This window comes from Platalea leucorodia, assembly GCF_965183815.1.
Source record: "Platalea leucorodia genome assembly, chromosome: 4".
NCBI lineage: Eukaryota > Metazoa > Chordata > Aves > Pelecaniformes > Threskiornithidae > Platalea > Platalea leucorodia.
The window spans coordinates 110,332,283-110,353,999 of NC_138826.1; the positions used below are offsets into that span (position 1 = coordinate 110,332,283).

At 34.9% G+C, this 21,717-nt stretch overlaps 1 protein-coding gene across 1 annotated transcript in view; it reads right to left on the reverse strand.

Moving 5' to 3' along the window:
- Nucleotides 1-21,717, reverse strand: part of TBC1D22A (TBC1 domain family member 22A) — a 187,501-nt gene that overhangs the window by 121,456 nt on the left and 44,328 nt on the right. The window contains exon 8 of the mRNA XM_082309017.1: nucleotides 16,322-16,436. Coding sequence (XP_082165143.1) covers nucleotides 16,322-16,436 — 115 coding nt within the window. The remainder of the gene's footprint in view (nucleotides 1-16,321; nucleotides 16,437-21,717) is intronic.

A 21,717-nucleotide genomic window follows, 5' to 3' on the forward strand; every position in this document is an offset into this window, starting at 1 on the left:
AAATGATAAAAAAAAAAAAAAGAAGTTGTCTTGCATGTAATTACTTAAAATTAAAAGGTAGGCAAAGAGAACTCATTTGAACGATCCCATAAACACTAATATGTTTAATACATTACCTCGATAACTTAACCAGGCTAAAGGTTCAACTTTTAACTTAGATAAATATAAAAGTAATAGAAGTTATCCAAGAAATTGTACGTAAATATAAAAACTTTTAAAAATTCAGAAGTTTAATTTTTTCAGTGATTAAAGACTGAAAAATTTGCCACTGTCAAGTAAGCTCAGCAACCATTTAATTATGACAATAACTCTATATAAGCATAAATGTACCCACTCATGAAGAAATTTTTATTTTAACCTATTATTGTCACTGAACTGAACAACCAAATAAATTCTCAAAGAAAAATGGATGGCAGGGGAAATAACTGTTCTTCGGTGACATTGTACGCACAAGCCTATGATTGTGGCAGTTTGCTGCAAACCCGAACTATGCAATATTGGTCAAATTTCTAAATCAAAATTACATGCTTTCTTGTTTTGTAATCTCCCATGTCATTCACAGCTAATAAGAAAGAGATGCACCTTACAGACTCCTTGCCTTATTTACAACAGAACATAAGTACCATCCATTATTTGCACTTTTTAGCACAAATTGCATATACCGAATTAAAAGAAGCATATTTGAGGAGAATGAACTCTGACTGCACAGGCAACACTACTTCTTATATTGCTTGTTGAGTGGATTCCTTAACTATCTTAATCTGCTGTGATTTACAGTTTGCCAATGGAACTGCTACATATGCATCTGTGGCAAAAAAGCTACAAGGCTTGCTTTATTCATAAGATTCAATCATATTTTTACATACTGTATAGGTATTTATCATTAAGATAAAGAAATAATCATATCATGTTGTACAACCTCTAGAAAAAAAACTGTTCCATCTAATCAAAAATAAGAGTATGGTTTCTTCATTTTTCCTCCCCTATGTTACTGTAAGAAAGGTAGTGTCTTTAAAATTGAAGTTGTACTGCAACAAAGCAAACTTTTATCTCGTAATTAACTAAAGATAGAACATGCAAATCAGTTCAGAAATGTCTTCGATGACAATACAATAATGTCAATAACTTTTTTTAAAAGTACTGGGTTTTATTAAAACTAATGTCCTATAAAAACATCAAATATTTTCTGTTTCTATGAAATAGGGCAATTAAAACATATAGAAGAAAAATCGTTTTGCAAAAAAGCTTACTCTCTTACTCAAAAAAGCTTACTTTTTTTGGTAATTATACTTAAGTACTTAATTTTTCACTTCTGCTTTATAATTAGTTTTCCATGGTTTAAAGTAGAAATTTAAAATTTCAGATTTCCCAAATTAAAAACAGCAAAAATCCCCATACTGATGAAAAAGCCCAATTACTTTATGATTACTATGCTTAAAAAAGGTTTGCATTTAAACAAGCAAAGCCTATACAAATTAAATTTTCAGCACACAAACTTCTGACAACTGTATTTGAATTGGTTTGAATCTATAACTAACCATATATCTCACTGAAAATAAGACAAAAAAAGCTGTTTACAACTATGTTTAAAGCACTGATCCACCTAGTTTGAAAACCTTTTCTTAGATCTTGAGATGCTACTGATCTATACCACAGTATTTGAATGTTACATTCCTGACATTTGTACAGCATGTTATCATTGCTTAAGTAATTCTTTCCCTTTTAGCTTTTCTTCCTGCGAGTTACTTCATAATAAACATACAAAGTTGTGATATTTGGATGCCAAAAGCCATTAAAGTAATTTCCCAGTCTGCTGGAAAGCATGCTTGAGAAGATTTAGATCTGAAAGTATAACCACCTCTGTGCTGCTTCACTATACAAAGATGATCATTAATTATAACTATATGGAAACCATGGGGGAGAGTAAAACAAATGCAGAAGCCAGAACTAAAATATTCAGCTCTCATTGGAATACACGTCTCTCCCATAGTTACATTAATTGTAATTAACTTTCTCCTCCCTCACAACTCTTTCATTTTTACACCTGCAGAAATCTTTTGGTTTCTCTTCAATTTCATTTTACTGCTTCTACCATTATTCAAGGTCTTGTTTTCCATTTATTCCCATGACCCAACATTTCCACTTTATAGTTTCAAATAAAATACCTTTCCCTAACCTCCCATGACTTCCTCACAGTGCAAGTCTATTAGTTTCTTACTTGCCTTCAAAAATGAGACAATATAAACCACAAAAGGTATTTCAAACTTAACAGAAATGTATTATTTTCTAAGGTAACATTCACATCATCAAATTCATTCTATTTTTTAAATTCTTGGAGTGTGCATGAAGCATCATGAAATAACATGATGCTTCTTTAGACAGATGCATTCAAAAAGTTGGAAATACACATACAGACGCAAAACAATCTTTAAAAATAGAAAATTAAAATCCACATCAGTCATCATATTTATACACTTAAATACATCATCCTATGCACTAAAATAGGACTTTCGGTAGCAGAATTTTTTTTATATACATAGGGAATAAAAATCCTTTTTCCTCAAGTACTCTTTAGCATATGTCAGAGGAAAAAAAAAAACCCAAACAGAAGAGCTAGAATTCAGTACTCCATTAATACAAAAAGACTGTGATTTAACAGACAAATCTGAGAGTTAGCTGAAAACGTCAAATACCTAAAATCAGTAGAAAATACTAGTTCTGACATTTATTCTGATTACTAATGACGAAATTTTTAAGCTTGTTTTTTCTTATGAAAATGTAAAATAATATTTAATATAGAGTACAGTTAGATACATAACTGTAGGCCCAAAGAAAATCCATCTTAACCCTCTAAACTACCTGAGGCACTCGAAGTAGAACACAAGCGAGACTGTGGATCTCTATCTGAAGAAGAGTATAGAATCATAGAACGGCTTGGGTTGGAAGGGACCTTAAAGATCATCTAGTTCCCTTAAAGATCAACCCCCCTGCAATGAGCAGGGACACCTTCCACTAGATCAGGCTGCTCAGAGCCCCGTCCAACCTGACCTTGAACACTTCCAGGGATGGGGCATCCACAACTTCTCTGGCCAACCTGTTCCAGAGTCTCACCAGCCCCACAGTAAACATCGCTTTAGAAGAAAAAATAAAACAAAACAAAACAAAAACAAAAACAAAACAAAACAAAAATCACAGAGCCAATGGAGCAATTCTTATGACCTCACAGACTTTCTTGGGAGAGAACAGAAATGCCTGGTAGTAATAAAATGATGCGGAATAAACTTTCAGGAAGAACAAAGACAGTAGAGACAACCTGTAGTCTAAGAAGCAATTTAGCTCACCAGTCAGCAGAAATAGAATAATAATAATAACAATATTAATAATGCACATTATAGTATATAAATAATTATAATAATATAATAATAATAAACTAGTATAATTATGCTACCTCAGCATTTTTATAACATATGTGTTTAATTACAATATAAAATTAAATTAATGAAACTTAAAGGTCTTCCTCTAGTAAAACACAGAAGGTAGCATGCTGAGTAAATCCAACTGGATGAATCTCTCAGTGAGCTGAAACCGTATAGCCGGAGGGGGGGGTGGGGGAAGTATAGTCAGAAAAGAAGCAAGACAGTGTTTGCATCTTGTCACACCAACTGATTTATTAGGGAGAAGAACACAAGTTTACAGATGCGAAAGCTGCTTTCATGGTCTATAAAGACATATTACCATACTACAGAAACATTAATTTAATTTTGTTAGAAACCTCTGATTAGTCCCATTTGACCTCAGCAATTTCTTATTAATTTAGGGATTTGTTCTATACATCTCTTATAGCAAAAATTCAAAGGAATTCCTCTGATTCCGTCCATAAGACAGGGGCTGGAAAGTTTCTTCACAGGAAACATCTAAGAAAAGAATCCACACAGCTCCCCTGCTATGGGGTGACACCTCAGAGGTTCCCTTCACACTTCTGTCAGACTTTTTGACTCTTTTGATAGCCTTCCTGGCACTGATTAAAGAAATTTTTGTTAGTAACTTTCATGTCCCTAGCTGGCTGTTCCTCTAAAATGTAAAACCATGACAGTCATCTAAAAGGAGATTTAACTTCCTGGGCTTATAAACTCCTTTCTATTTTTCACATTTTGATTCTGCTTTTTGAAAAAGTCTTCACACCACAGCTTTACTACGAATAATAAATGGCGGCTGGGCCACACATTGTAACATACTGATCAGTATTCTCAACAGACTCTTCTTTCACATGCAGACAAAAAAAAAAAAAAAAAAAAAAAAACAAAACCACACACACAAAAAACCCTCAAACCCCATCTGCAGAAGCCTCCACTCACAATAATACACAGATAACAGGAAGCTGTAAGTTTAAGGAAATATAATCCAGTTATTTTTGCCCTAACAGCAATAAGAAATTTTTGTACTATAACAAGGTATTACGTTAGGAAGAGTAGGAAGATGAAGGTAATCTTATGCCTACAGACATAAATGATTCAAAAAAAATTTCTATGAAATGGCAATTGCCATTTTTTCAGTTACGATCTTATGCGAACAAAGAAAAAAATCATATATTTTCATTTAATTCTCTATTTTACCATAAAGCCAGTTACATACAGCAGCATTTTTAAGATAAAAATAGTGAGCTTAAATAGTGGTACCTAGAAGTAATTACTACCAGTCACCAGAAATCGTTAAGTCTGATAAATCCTCCATCTGACACTTATTTTAATCTTTGAGATAGTAGGTGTTTGCTTCTTCAATAGTTGCTCTTACAGCTTTTCTCTGTAGCCAATGTTTCTTAATCCCTTTAGACACTTTTTTTAAAGCTTGTCACCAGAACACAGATCAAAAATAGAGACTGTTGCTTACAACACTTTCAATGAAAATATTGCAGTATGATAATTAGATATAGCACTGCTTTGAAATACTTATTTAGGTAGGTTAAAGTGACAGCTTTGGGACTCTGAGCACATCAACTTAGTATGTAGATGCCACTCTGAAAACAGAAGAGCATTTTCTAGTATGACAAGTCTGAACCACTCAGATATTTTCTTCTTAGTTACATGAAAGTCTCTTCCTTTCATTCAAAGTCCTACAAAAATAATGCTGGCATTTGGGGGAAAAAAATAAAAAAAATAATAATAAAAAAAAGGTAAATTTGGGGATTACAGATTTTTACCCTCCCTTCTCCTGAAGAAAGGAAAAGCTACATTTTAATATAACAGTGTTTTCCTGTGAAGGTATATCCATAAGAAATCACTTACCTTTTAAAATTTGAAATACCTGAATAACCTCTAGCATACTCATAGCACAAATCCACTACTTACCATTTTGTCTAACTTTTCTATTCCTCATATTACCATATGTAATTTGACTCAGAACAACAAAAGTTAGCAATATCTTTTACAACAGGTGAAAGCACCTTTTCCTTTACACTTCTTTATTTATAAAAAATGGCTCAAACTGCATCAGATAAACAAATCAGGGAGATTACACTGAAGAATTGTTTTTAGACAAATATATTATTTCGGTTTGGTTTAGGACATTATGAAATTAGAATAAGCACAAAGGAATAGAGCAAATACTTTCCAAAGTAAAAAGAAAAACAACTTAAGCAAATACATACTTCTCTTATTTATCAAATAAAAGCTCCTGAGAAAAATTTTAAACCAAACTGTCATCTTGAATTATTTTTTGATAATTTGCCCACAAAAGTATGTTGAATATATAACATTTCAGACCTATAAAACTCAAAGACAGCATTATCTGAAAAATTGTTCAAATGGTCAAAAAATGCCATGAATATCTAGACTGTAAGTAATGTTATAAAGCAATGTAACAATCCTATTTAGTAGAGTCCACTTTACACTTTGAAAATAGAAAGCAAACTGTTTCAAATTAGATGCAAACAGTGACAGAGAAGTTTCATAAAACTCTAGCATATAAAAACAACTGTGCAACTTTTCCTTCTCCCTTGTCATCCAAACTCGAATTTAGATTGATAACTAGAGTATGAAAGAATAAATGTAACAAAGAAGTTCATTTAATAGTAAAACTGAACTATTATTGCTTTATTTTTCAACAGGTCATGGGTTTCGAGCTTTTCCTTCTATATGTTTTAGGACTTAAAACACACTCAGTACTTTGGTTTCATGAGCTGAATTCTGACAACCCTGGTAACTCTACCAATATACAAAATTGCAAATATTTTAAGTTTTACATCAACATGACGATAGACACCCTGTTAATGATTTTTCTCCCCCCCCCCCCCCGAGACATCTCTCACATATACTTTACGTTCTGGTTTGTTTTTTTTTTTTCCATTCAGCATTAACATTCAAGAATCTATGCTTTAGTGTACATGGATTGCCCTTTCTTTGAAGACTATTTAAAAGCCTAAAAAAGTCTGAAAGGCTAATACACCTTAAAATTTCAGGTTGTTTTTTTTTTTTTCCCTTTCCTTTTTTTAAAAAGAGAAACTCATAAGACACTATGAGCAATTAATACCATTACTCAAAATACTAATTTTCTCTCAGATAGAGAACTAAAAATAACACGCAATTAAGCAGTTGGATATACTTACTAGGATAATCTTAATGTCTCTTTTTCATTTCTGACAACAATTGCTAACTGCAGCCAGAGAAATCTAACTTTAATTAGGCTCATTCCACTTCAAATAGATAGGAACCTTCTTTAAAAGTATTCACAGAAAAGTTTTAGTTAAAATAAGTTAATTTTTTCCTAGCAGACAGCGAAGCTGAGAGTACATCCTACTTCCTCTACTAACACACCTTTATGAGCTAAATACTCAGCACTATTACTACTATACTTCTGTAATCAAACTAAAGAAGACATTTTATCACAGCCCACACTTTATTCAAACTTGCATTATGTCCCAGTTCATGAGAATAAGAATTTTGATTTTGCAATTTGTGTGGTTAACCAAATGGATTTTCAAGAATTGCATTTTGCTTCAGTGGAGGTCATGAAGATTACTATTATTTTCTCCATCCCATCAGTATGATACAACTTCAAACACTTTGGTTATAAAGATCTATGGAACTACTTTAAAAAAAAAATATTATAGAAAACATAACAGAAGTAACATTAAAAAATTCTACATATGATAAGCAAAGGGGAATTTTCAGGTGGACTACAAAAAATCTGCATTTTTTTTTTTTTTAAATTAGCCTTGAAGTTGAAACTGGTAACTAGAAAACTTATATTCACAGTGCTTGGTTATCACAATTATTGATAAAAACTTGTTCAGTCTCAAATCTTTTTCCAAGAAGTCTATTGGATGCAACCATGCCTCCAGTGTTTCAGATGAACTGTTATAATTATCTTGGAAATCTAACAGTATATTGAAGAGAGTGAAATGAAAACTGAAACACAGAAGAATTGATTTTGTAAAACAGTACTGTCTATTATAATAAATCATGGCCATTCAAGACATCACTAGAAAGTAAAAAAAAAAACTAGAAAAGCAGGTTGCCATACCCTACATCTGTCTGTTGAGATACTTTTATGAGTGCTCCCTAACTTGCTAAGAGAAAAATAAGTGGAATTCACAAAGACTTATCATGAGGGTGCAGTTTAATAATACAGCTAAAGCAGTCTAAGAGCTACCTGGCATTAAACAGAGATCTTGCTTCTCCCTTCTTCCGTAACATGCTCCTATCCCCACACCAGTACTGACATTCATCTCTGATCCCTGAGGTGAGAGCTGAAAATTAAATTATTCATTTTATTATGGGACTAATTTCCTGCCAGTTCAGCTGAACTGATCCACTGTACCAGAGCAAAGCCAATGCTGACCAAAGAGAGAAGACAGGAACACATGTGTGTTTGGGAAAGACAAAGCAAAGCTACCAATTTGACAGCAGCGAGCCCTGATTTAGCTATGTGATCTAAGCACATAGCAGGCAAACTCTCTTCTGTCCAACTAAACCTGATTTGGAATTACTCAAATATTGAGCTCCACCGTTAAGTTTAAAGAGCAGTGAAATGAAGCCAGGACAGGCAGGGTACATTAACCTCTTGAAATAGCAAATGGGATCCGGAAGAAGATAAATTCTACAGCACACAGTAATCTAGCTCACACAGTTCCAAGCCCTTACTGGGAATCAAATATATTAATGAGTAAAACATACGTAGCAATATACTATCACCCAACTTCACCAAACAGTCACTTGTACACGTGTGCTCAGCTGCTCATTATTAAGACCTTCTCAAGGTTACTATACTCCAAGAAATACCAGTAGCACTAATTGGGTTGGTACAATTAGCTAAAAATCCACTAATTAAATAAGTAAATCACCTCATTTTGACCATAGCAGACAAAGAGAGAGCTTATGCAGACAGATTCACTCATACATTTGATACCGAATGCCACCATTGACTTCCAGTAGGTTAAACAACTAGGGAAAAACAATAGGGAATAAACTCTATCACTAGCAAGCCACACACAAAGTGCATACCTGGGTAAAGCTCAACTACATTCATTAGGGCTTTTACTATTATAACTACATGAAAAAATAGTCCTTAACTGAAATAGTTCTATAACTCTAAGCCAGAACAAAGTGCTCACTACAGGATTAATCAAACTGCAACTAAAAAATTAATATTCCAATAAGTCACGGTGAAAGATAAACATGAATTTGCCCAGGTAAATAATTAAAATAAGTATCCAAACACAAAAACAAAAGGATCAAAAGATTAAAGGCAATTTATAGTTCACTGGCACCCATTAACTAATTCTCTCCATTCCACAAGTCCTGCAGACATATTTGCTCTCCTTCATGCTCTCCCATTCCCCAGCCCTTCATAAACTAAGCATGAGATGTCCTGTTAATACTATCCGCTTTTTCCTTACAGTTCTGTTTGCAATGCCTCCAAATATACTGCTTTATTAACCAACCCTAGACATAGCAGTATATTATGGCGAGCACTGCTAGCTGACAAACAATTCAAACATTTCACTGTTAGTTATTTTCACATGGATTCTCCTCCTTGATTAAAGTGAATAAAGATGTAAAATAGTAAGATTTCTTTGCCCAATTAGGCCTGAAAAACTATATTATATATTAATAAAAAAATTGCTGAGACATTGTGAATGGTTGATTTTTCTTAAATGAGACATACATAATAACAAATTAATAATTTAAAAATATAATCTAGCCAAGTGCTTCAAAAGAGTGCTAAGGGGTTTTTTAAAGCACTAATATTTAGGTCTATATTTTTATCTCCTTTGATGCAATGTAATTTACCTGGAGGAACCTTGGGATTTTTTCATTACAACAACTCAAAAACATTTAAACGAATTAAAAAAAACCACCCAACCTTCTGAATTGCAGAAGGATATGCATGTATTTTAAAGTGATTACAAAGTCTCACAATACACTGCTCTTTACAAAGATCAATTATAACAGGACTATAAACATCAGAGTCTAAAAATTGCAGCAACTTAAAAATAGGGCAATTAGTACTTTCCACACAAAAAGAATGGTTGAATTCCAACTGAGGAATCTGATAGGTGGTATAAAACAGAAGATGTAAGGAGGAAACGAGACCTATAAAAGGGTCTCAGGAAGCTCCTAAATAAAGTAAAACAAGCCAAATCATAAGAAACAAACAGGATAAAATACAAATTAGCTCCACAAAGTCTATTTAATAATGAGTTACGAAACACTCTGTTAGGGCTCTCTTTCAGCACCTATCATTTCTAGCCGCTTTCCCACTGCAGTCAAAATCAGCGCCGCCACACAGCACGGAAGACTGGTACAGAAGTACCAAGTTCGCAGCACCGTGGATGGGCACAACACAGGTCTCTGCTTACTTGTGGACCTTCTTCACCTTTTCCATGGTGCAAAGCAGGAATCCTCCATGTGTAAAACCAAATTCAAATGCTGTTTATCTTACTTATCACAGTCGTCCCTCTCATCAGCTACTCTGCACCACTTTCAAAATACTTTCACTGGACAATAGATTGGCACATCAGCAGGGTGAGAGTGGGGGAACATATTCCTAGAAATTGAAAAAGTGAACAGTGGTTATCCCACAGCAAGCTGAGATAATGATGAACAATTTCTGTGTCATGCTATAGTTTTATATATACATAGATGTATCTAAGTGTTTCATAATACATGAAAGCAAAGAGTGCTTCAAAGAGAATTGACAGGTAAGTCAAAAGTTTCAGATCACTGAGCGGCTTGTCTATGTTGCAGATCTTTTACAGAGGAATGCATATGATGTTTTCTGGATTTATGTAGAAGATGGAATTGGGTTTTCAGTATTTCCAAGACTTGAATTCAAGAGAGTTTTGTGTAAGCTTTCTTCATTCTTCGCCTACCCAAATCACACAGCTAACAATATTCTATTCAATTACCAAAGAATAGTTCACAGAATATTGTTCATGTTTATGAGAATTTCAGTCAACTTCACTGATGTTATGAGAATTACTATAACACATCATGGAAATTATTAAGAAACAGCACTGAAATATACCTTTGTATGTGGAAACTACATTACTGGTGATTTGCATTAAGAGAAAATTTAATGTGATCAAATGGAACTTGTGGCATTGAATTTTCATATGACAAGAGTGATTTAAATTATTTTGAATAGTTTTTCATGCAAGTTTTACAATGGTTTTAAAAAATGAGGAAATATTTTCTTAATACTTTTAAAACTTGCAAGAAAATGTTAAAATGTCAATTACGCTTCATGTTAGTGCTTTCATCCAGATTTAATCTGTATAAGTTTCATAAATCATTTCAAACAAATGTGTAAATAAAAACATTTTAATACAGTATTGTTCAAAAAACATGTATTTATTTGAACAAAGAAAAGCATTAAAACAGTAGAAGTTTGTTACAAAGCGTAATTCCAAAATTATCAGAAAAGTTCAAGAGAATACAACAATTGGAAATAAAATTTTTTCAGGTCTCTTACTGAAGAAATCCCTCACACTCCTGAGCACTCTATGCTGGCACGTTTTCCAGTATTTCTTTCCTGGTAAACCAGAAGACAGGAAGAAGGATTCTATCAGTCTCCAACCACATGAAGGGCCTGAGAAGGAGAGAAGCATCCAGTTAATCTAGTTATAGCTCCTTGTTCAAATTCCATTTTATCGAAACAATTTGTCATTCCCTCAGTTTCACTCAGTCTCTTCTAAGTAGAATAATTACAAATATGTTACAAATTTTCCACTTTATCTCCTCAAAACCCCTATGCATGAGCCTTATTCATAATTCTCCAAGGACTAGTGAATTGGTGGAACTGAATAAGAAAGGTCTAGGTATTTAGATAGCAGGATGGATTATCTCAGACTACTTTACATACTGCAGCAATCACAATTTCATCTTGGTCTTGTAAAGGAAATAAGGCATGCTAAACAAAATTTTACCTTCTAACCCTGTAAGTACTGGAAAAATCTTCTAGCAGCTCTCTGGAGTAGATGGGTTAATATTCTTTGCTCTCTGGATTACTGCCTCATCATTCAGAAATTCAGTTTTATGTACATTCTAAACAGATTTACTTACTGCACAAAAATTACAACTCTCTTCCCTGAAAAAAAAACCCTCTGCTAAACTGACAACTTTTTTATATTTTATAAACAAACACTGAGGAACTACCTCAGATACAGCCATGACAATGCTCTGAAACACTACTCCAATTATACTATGAAAATAACAATTTTTGATACAGCATTCAACTATGGAAAAAACAAAATTAATAGTTTTAAATCTAATTATTTGCAGCAGATATGCTGAAAAGGAAGGGAAGAAGGCAATAACCAGTATGAAATCTCATTTTAAGGACAGGAAGACTTCCTATGACCCACAAGCGTGAATGGAAAGAGAGGTAAGTGAGAGAGCTATAGACAGACTGGCTTTTCCAGGACCGAAGAACCTTTATGTTCTCACAGTAACACTGGTCTGGGACTAAATCCCATTCCAATCCCATTAGGATTCGAGCCTGAAATAATTATTCCACAAAGTCATGGCAGTATCAATTTAAAAAACACTAGGTAACAGAAGTTGCATTTAATACCTTCTACAAAGGGATTTAAGATCACAAGAAAAAATACTTACAAGGGTAAGATCCTTCTTTCCAAAGTTTTCAGTTCATGAGTTCTTCTAAGCATCCTCAAATTGTCTCAAGCTCCTCTATTGCAAGAAGATTGCAGACAGTATCTCAATTGCCATTCCCGTCTTCAGTAGCTTCATTTTTCTTGACATTCTTTATCCGACATAAAATGATGAAGTGCTACGATAGTGTTCATTTTCTGGTCTTCACTTCCTACTAACTCCTAATTTCCTCTTGATCCAACACTGCTAGGGGGTCTCAAAGTGATCTCACACAGCCATCCCACTTAGTAATGGCCTGACATGCATCCTTATTAGGATGGCGTTTCTCTTGAACTTTCATCTCTCTGGATAGTGAATAAATCCAGGTCCTCTCTGTAGCTCTAGACATACACACAAGGCCCAGTGAATTACTGAAATCAGATGTAGCGAAGCGTAGCTGACTCCATGAGCAAGAAACCGCAAGCAACTGTGCAGCACAACTTAATATTTGCAAACAATGTAGATCAACAGGAACTGAGAGCAACAGGAAGGTGTATAAAGAGAGCAATGTGTGTGGCAACTTGAAATAGAACTTGCAATTCAGTGCAAAATGTCCTTGTCCACATTAAGTCAGCAAACAGTGAGCAGTCACATGGTATATCTTATCTCATTAACAAAAACGCCTCTGGAATTTCATCTACATGAACGAGATTCATTTTGACACAAACTAATATGCTACAAAGACAGAGAGCTTTCAGGAAAACTGCCCTGACAGTAATTAGCATTTGTTATAACACTGCTATGTCATGTAGGTGGTTAGACGTAAGCACGCAACGGTTTTACCGTACCACTAGTGTTTCAAATTCCACAGAAGCTGTTATATTATGGCACAATAAGCTTACAGATCTCTAGCATTTTTCATGGAAGGAAAAAAAAAAAAAAAAAGTTGAGATTGACATACACAATCACCTGGTATGAGAAACCTAAGGTTTAAATTCCTCCTCCTCCTAATTTAGACCAGAAATCCTAACCTGAATCTACTGTATTCCAGCAGGGGCCAGTACCTACCCCCCTCTGAAATTTTCCTTAATTGTGGTTGTGCCTCTCCTGGCTTGGTTTGACAACCAAGTTCTGTCTGGATGAAAATGTTACAGTATTCTGCTTTTATTGCAGAGTGAGGAACTAATGAGACATTACCAAATTACACTTTCATCATACTTACACTACTGGAAAGGTTGAAAGAATGCTCTCAACATTTAACATATTCAACTCCTACATTCAGTCACTCAACCTTTTCTAAATGTGTGAACTTATGTGCTAAAATTAGGTACCTCAATCCATACTAAACCATCAAAACATCTATGACTTTGGTCCTTTTAAAAAGACCCACAAACCTACTTTTTGGCATTCAGATTTGAATGAAAATGTTACTAGACAAGTAAATTATCACTTCCATACAGGTCATTTGTATCTTCAAAAGTTCTTTAACAACACTTTTACAAATGGTTTTTGGATGTCTTTAGCAGAGCAGAAAGACACCCATCACTAGAATAAATATGTCACAAACTTGTTATGCAAGATTAAGGATTAAGGGCACTACCAGTTGTGATAAAGCAAAAATAAACATGGCTTTCCTCCCACCAAAATATGTGACGAAACTGCAACTGTGTGTAAAGATTATCAGGATATACTGTCAGATGATCTAATCAGCACACATTTATTATTAATGGCATTGTTAAGAATAATAATTTATTATTATTCTTCAATAATCCTTTAGGACTCTTTTTTTTTTTAATTATAGAAAGAACCTAAAATAAAAGGCATTATCGCTTTCAATGGCATGAATCAGGACCCAAGTGACTCAGAACTGCAACACAATGGATTCAGTCAAATTGAGAAAAATACAAAAATCAATAGTTAAAGCAATAAATAAAGCAATTTAAGGTACAAATCAATATTCATTTAAAATCAGAGCAAGAAATAAGATCTAGAGTAAAAATCTAAGGTGAATACAGAGTATTACTAGAGAAAACATTAAATACACTAACAGCTTAAACATTTTTGCTAGGAAACATGCAATTCTGCATTTATTTCTATTTATTTCTAAATTACTTATGCACAATTCATAGTCTGAGTTTTGAACCCTTCTATAATTTTATTACAAATCTCAGGATTTCTGAGGTACTTCATAAATTTAATGTCGCCATTTCAAGTTTAAGTAAAATGCACACTCTTATTCATTCTAACCTGAATGCATCACTCACGGTAACTTCAATATATTAGAAAGACTCAAATCAAAAAGCTATTTAAAGACAAACCTTAGACAGTTTTTATATGTCACTGGGGGAAAATAACTGCTGTTAGCACTTCGCCAGGACCACTACTATAATAATAAGAAAATACCTTCATTTTGGTATTTTTCTTATTATATAGATATTGACTTTTAAATGAGCTTTTAGAATACAGTTTTCTGAGTTTCATACATTTTCAGTCACAAAAATATCTTTTACAGTTGTTACGTTTTTGAGTTTTGTCTTTCTTCACTGGACACTTACTGGAATAACTATGCACTCCAATACAAAAATACTGACAAACTGGCAAATATATTAACAATCACCAGGGTCTCCAAATGTAAGCTGGTGGTAAAGACAAACTTATTTACCATATTAATTAAATGGTCTATTTAACATGCAATATCAATTCTCTAATCACGTCTCATTTGGACTTCTTATTTCAATTAACAACCCTGAAGTCTACTGGAGACCCTACTGTTCTAAGATCATTAAGAACATTTTCATTATCTGTCAAATGAGGGAGTAAAAGGCAGAAACTGCAAGTACTCTCAGGAGTAGGCCTCTACCCTACTTAAGAGATGATTAGGAAGAAAGCAGCAGTAGTTCTCATTAGTTGCTTAGCAATGAAATGTCCCTCTATGAAACAAGAACAAAGCGGCAGAGGTGTTGCCATGCAAATGAGTAAATGGATAGTCTATCATCCACTCAAGGATAATCTGTCCTTCATTAAATCTAATCAATCTGGATTAAGACACCAATGGGCATCTTGCATAGACAAGGTAGTCAGAATCCACTACATATAGCCTCACTGAAGTAGCCAGACAACACATTGCTCAAGTTTACATATAAGCATTGTGTATTTTCATTGTATGTGTGCATGACAAATAGAAATACAAGGACAACAGTTTTAATTCAAGCCAGATTAACACTGTCATTTTTACAGTTTAACCTTACCTTTTATATCCATAGTTATATCCAAATTATTAATGAATTATTGTTAATGATAATCCATACTCTTAATGTTCATAAGACTTAAATATCAATATATAACTTCAAGATATGAATGATATTCTAGTAAGAGATGAGCATTTAACCAATATCAGAGTTTGCCAAATAAAAAAGTTTTCAAAAAGTATATTTACATATAAGGCCACAAACACAACAGAAATACATCTGTTTACGCTACTACTGTTAGTAGTGTTGTGAGCCCCAGAAAAGCAGAGCTCTTAACCAGAGAAATTTGATTACTGCTGCCTTAATTTTCAGACCCTAATTACAGGTTGCCATTCTTTCAGCCACAGTTTAATAGGTTCCCTCTAATTTCCCCACCACTCATTTAAAAAACGTTTCCTTCTTTCATTTTTTTTTTTCTTGTTTTGGTGTGGGGTTTTTTTGTTGTTGTTGGTTGGGTTTGGTTGGGTTTGTTTGTTTTGTGGTTTGTTTTTTTTTTTTTTTTTTAACACCTGCTCATTTCACATGTACAATGTAAAGTTTTCACAAAAAACATGAATTAGAAGAGAAAGGGAGAATAAAACCACCTATGAAGAAAAAAGCATCAGGAGTGGTTAACACTTCTTAACTAGAAATCAAGATGAAAGCAAATGCTAGATTGTGTTTCTTTCACCTGCTTTCAGGTGAAATGCGAATGCTGTCTGCAACTTCTACAGAGGCTTTTGGTTGGTTGGTTTTTGTTGGGGGGCGTTGTTTGGAATAAAAACCTGACAGATTCCTGAACTTCACTGACTACTTACAGTCTGATTGCTTCTCAGTACATATTTAAATAGAACTATACAGATTTATAATTACAAAAATTTATTATAAAATTCATGTATCAAATTATGCTTTCATTAGCTAATCCAAATTGCTATTCAAATTAAAATGCAGATGCTGTTCCAAAACCAGTACCAATTCATAATTCAGTACTAAAACAAATCTTACCTATATATTCACAAACGAAGACTACAAAAAAAGGAGTAACAAGATCATTTATGCCCTGAACATATCCACTGGCTGGATGACGTATTGCCCAGATAAACAAAATTCTTTCAAAGATCTGAAAAAGAGTTAAAGAAACTATTAGATAATTTATCAAGTGAGGAGCACATTTTAAACAAGACACTTGAAAATTATTCAAGGACAAATTTAATATCATAGAGTTACTAGTATAAAAATATGCATACAAAAGCAAAAAATGAACACTGGTATTCATAATTAACTTCCAGTGCTAAGTAAGCTTCTCAGTTCTTCAAAAGGAAGCATTTTCAGGGTACTAGCAAATGTTAAAATCAATCTAGTATATAATTCAGTTACAGTAGTTACAACAAAGTAGCACTTATTCACTGGAGCTTTTCCAATAATATAAAATTCCTCTTTCCTCAAGAGAGAGAAATATTAAATCATCTTCCCATGATTTTTCACCTCTTTGAAAGAAGTATTTTATCAATATAGTATTACATTTATTCCTAAATAAGAGAAAGAAGTACTTCATATAGCTTAGATTTTTTTAATAACATGCCCATAGAGATTCTGTAATAGTTGAGCTTGCCTAATACTGCAGTGTGGGGTTTTAGACTTCAGAAGCATGTATACTGGTTAATAAAAAAATCTGAAAGGAATCAGGAAATGTAGAAATAAGGCAACTGCCTGCTGTATCACATAACCTCACCCCCTCAACTCTGTAAATTGCACCTTGCTTAGGATCTGCAGAAGCTCCTGAGGCCGTAACATATCTGATCATGGGAAGGACAGCATGAGAAGACTATGGAGCAAGGAAATCAGAGAACTTATCTCTGACACAATTTAGGTCTGTGACAAGCCGTGTTTCCTCTCAATTATTTGCTTCTGAATGTGCTACATGTCTTTAAAATGCTGCAAATAAGCAGCAGAGTGAAAGCTGCTATGTGCTTTGCCCTAATTACAGGTACTCAATCAGGTATAATTTTCTGAAGAAAAAGAACATTTGCTCTTTCCCTGGAAGGTCTGCCCAAGAAACCAGAATGCAGAGGCAGGTAAGCAGAACAGAGGCAAGAGAGCTCAAACCAAAGGACTATGTCGCTCTTAAGAGTGGGCCTCAATACTAAGAAAAAAGGAGAGGCTTCGTAAGGACCCCAGGGAGATTGCACAGTTTGCTGCAACCCCAGAAGTCAATGAATGCTCAGGCCTAAGAAAGCCCATAAAAGACCTGCCCCGAAAGGACGCAATGGGGAGAAGAATTTTAGTTTATGAAGGCTGTATTATTTCTATTCAATCTCACTTCAAGTTTTTGCTAAATTAAGAAGTTCACTATTCTAATTCTGGTTTAAATAAAACCTTATTCTTTAGTTTAGAAGCCCTCTTACAGTCATTTTCAAGTAATGATAAGTCTAGGCATCTATGACTCGCATCCTGGTGATTGAGTGTCCCATCACAGGCTTCCACATGAGCTACCTGAAGCTGAAACACATTTGCACTTCTTGCTTTGAAAACAAGTCTCAAACATCAACATCTACCCTTCTCCCAAAGGCTTCTTTTGAGAATCAACTTGCCTTAGTCTCCAGGCTCTATGTTTCCCTGGCATGCTGAAAATCCACAGAACAAGACAGTCAACAACAGCAGACATGAAAAGCTTTGGTGGGCACTGAAACACAAGCCTTAATGCAGCTCACGTCTGATCCATTACAGCTACAATTAAGATTTGGGTTTTGCTCAGTATGATTCCAGTTTTTGGGCAAAGATTAGGCAGAAAGGGAGGCATTCATTTAACAAATTCTCCATAAAAGCCTCTTGTTTTCATTAGCGAAGAAGCTTACTCCTTTAGCTATAAATTCTTCTTGGTGCTAGTCCTGTCACCTCATGTTTTTTAATATGCACTGCATATTAAACTGAAAAAACACCAACTTCTGCCCATCAAGCAATAGCCAGTGGGGTTTCATTGTCTATCAACAACTGTATAAAGACCTTAAGTTCTGCCATTTACAGCTTGCTTTTACATTTTACAAAGTTATACCTTTATGAAATTACAGTTGCTTATGTCATATTTTTATAATTATTGAAAAGCCATCCTTCCTGCTTCTGTCAGCGGCCATTTCTAGTTTCAGTAACATTAGTTTTTCAGTATTATCAGTGTTATCATTCTGTGCTTTGCTTCAAATAAAGGACATGTTTAACATACTGCAAATACAAATAACTTTCTTGAAAACAAATTTCAGATAGAGGTGACTAGAAAAACATATGTAAATAGCAACTGCTGAATACAGAATAGCATTATGCACTAGGCTAAACAAAAAACTGCTGGTGTGATGGGGTTACAAAATATGCACAGTAAGAAACAAAACAAAACAAAAAAATCAGTAATTCAGTAAGTAACAGCTATCAAAATACTCATTGTAAGAACTATAAAAATAGTGCTTTTCATGAAGGCATGTCTCAAGTCAAATAACCCCCAAAATTGTACCACCAACCTTTCCTTTCCTCAGAACCTGATAATATACATAGTTTGCACTGCAAATTGAGATGCCTATGGATTTCAAAAAATTATTAAAATCCAGGTATCAAAACTAAGATGTAGGCAGGGCTGTGGTTGGGTTTTTTGTTTGGGTTTGGTTTTTGGAGTTTTTTTTAATATTACTGAGCAGGAAGGATCACTCAGTGATTGGCACACCGGATTTAATATCCCCAAACACATCTAATCTTTTGTCTTTTAACGAAGGCAAGTGTAAGGTCTTGCACCTGGGAAAACATAATCCAGGAGTGCAGCTCAGACTGGGATCCACCTGGCTGGAAAGCAGCTCCATGGAAAGGGACCTGGGGGTCCTGGTGGACAGGAAGCTCAACATGAGTGAACAGGGTGCTGCTGCGGCCAAGAAGGCCAATAGGACGCTGGGTTGTATCAACAAGTGCATCGCCAGCAGAGATACAGAAGTCATTATCCCACTCTGCTCAGCGCTTGGCAGGCCACACCTGGGATACTGTGCACAGTTCTAGTCCCCATTGTACAAAAAAGATGTGGACAGGCTGGAGGGGGTCCAGAGAAGGGCCACCAAGATGATCAAGGGTCTGGGAAGCCTGCCGTATGAGGATAGGCTGAGAGAGCTGGGTTTGTTCAGCCTTGAGAAAAGGAGGCTTTGAGGTGATCTCATCGCCATGTACCAGTACTTAAAGGGGAGCTACAAAGAAGATGGAGACTCCTCTTTTACAAGGAGTCACATGGTGAGGACAAGGGGTAACGGGTACAAGTTACTCCCAGGGAGATTCCGATTGGACACAAGAGGTAAATTTTTTGCAATGAGAACAGTCAACCATTGGAATAATCTCCCCAGGGAAGTGGTTGACTCCGCTATGCTGAACACGTTTAAGACTCAGCTGGACATGGTGCTGGGCCATCTCATCTAGATTGTGCTAGAAAGGTTGGACCAGATGATCCTTGAGGTCCCTTCCAACCTGGTATTCTATGATTCTATGATAATCAGAAATTCAATAAATGCACACTGAAATAGTGTTTTCAATTTCCTAGCCATTTTCATAAAGTCTCATTTACTGTTCTGAACTGAAAAAAGTGAGCACTGAATACCTGAAAGGCAGACTGATTTAAGTTTCTATACAGCACTCATCACTGTGTTCAAATAGGACTCATTAAAAAGGTCACTTTCCCAAAAGGTTTCCTTCCTGATTTCCAAACCAGCAACAGAAACTGGAATTACTTTTCTACTATGAACCACTACATCTCATGAGATGTCATTACCAATCAATTATTCTCCTTTGAATTTAACTTTCATTCATGATAACAGTAAGAACTATATACATAAAGAGAAGAATCCATTAGCTTAAATGCAGATTTTTAATTTCTTGTGGGTTTTGCCACCTCAGAGGAACTCCAAAACCCCCAAAGCTTTAATCATGAAAGCTTTTGAGAATTTGACTTTTGTTTCTCTAAGGGGGGGGGGGGGGGGGGAATAGGTGGGGAAGAAAATCTATGAACTATTTTTAAACCGTGTTGTTTCCTTGAAATTAGTTCTCCCATAAAATACAAGCTTAGATGGGAAATACATACCCACGTACTATCCATTTCAGCAAAACTCAGTTAAAGATAAAGTAGAAATTTATAATAAACTACAGACTACTCCACATCAACTAATCAAATTTATTAAACCTACACTTACAGTCATTAGTCTTTAAAATAAACTTGACTCCAACTCCTCTCTCCTCCTCTTTGAGGGCCACTATTTATTTATTCCCAGTCCTTTAAGTCTTCACTCTAACATCACCTTCCCCCTGCCCCCGATCTACATAACTCCCATAAAAAATAAACACTTTAAACTGAATTTAAAAGGAACTCATTATTATGTGTTATCTCCACACTTCAGACTCAAAACACCTTTCTCTAAAATGAAGCCTTTTATTACAGAAACTGAATTTCAAGTTCAGATAAGAAATTAAAACAGGTTTATTAACTCTAATGAAAAACCCTTTGGGAACAGACTCAGATACCACCAAGAAGAACAAAAATCCTGGAATAGTAACATTTGGAAACTGAAGTCAGAAGACATTGTGAGGTTTATATACGTGTTAGGTTTACGGTCTTTTGACTAGCAATTTTTTTCAGCTGTCACCTACAATCTCTTCACCTCATTCTAAGTAACTTTCTTCCTAGTAGCAGTATCATTATTCTAAATCTCTGCAGCATCAAAAATTAATATGTACAAAAAGCATCATAATATCCACAGTAACAGTCTTGTACACTATGACACCTTTTGAAACCCATCTTTGACCCATACTCCAATTCCCTTCTCTGCATTATACCTCTTGCCATCTCGCCTTAAGAAAGGGGAAGTGACCGTTGCCCACCTGGGACCAGCAACATCTTCCCCCTCCCTAGAAGGGAGTCAGATCTGGGAACAACGCAAGGCCCCTGTCTGCATTAAGCCCTCGCGAGTAGGAAGGGAGCCCCTGTGAGGATATGGAATTAGGCTGAGTTAGGGTAGGGCTCCAAAAACCCAGAAAGGGAGAGGAAGAAACAAGGGAGAAGTTGGATGTTATGACCCTTCCAGCATCATCTGCACTAGTCTTTATAAGATGACATCAAGCAAGTGGGGCTTGGCTTAGATCACACAGAGAGCAAAGGCAAAGACATATGCAAGCCCACCGTCCCAGTAGCCCACACATCTAGCCAGGAGATCAGTGGAGCTCTAAAAACATCTAACACATGAAGATCCCATGACTAAAGTTCAGGATACTGATGGATCAGTAAAAATTAAATCAGATCTCTATCACTTCTTTATAAGTCAAATACTCCCTAGATTTCCCCTTATCCCACTGACTGCTGCTATCCACCATTTTCACATTGTTATTCTTCTGTA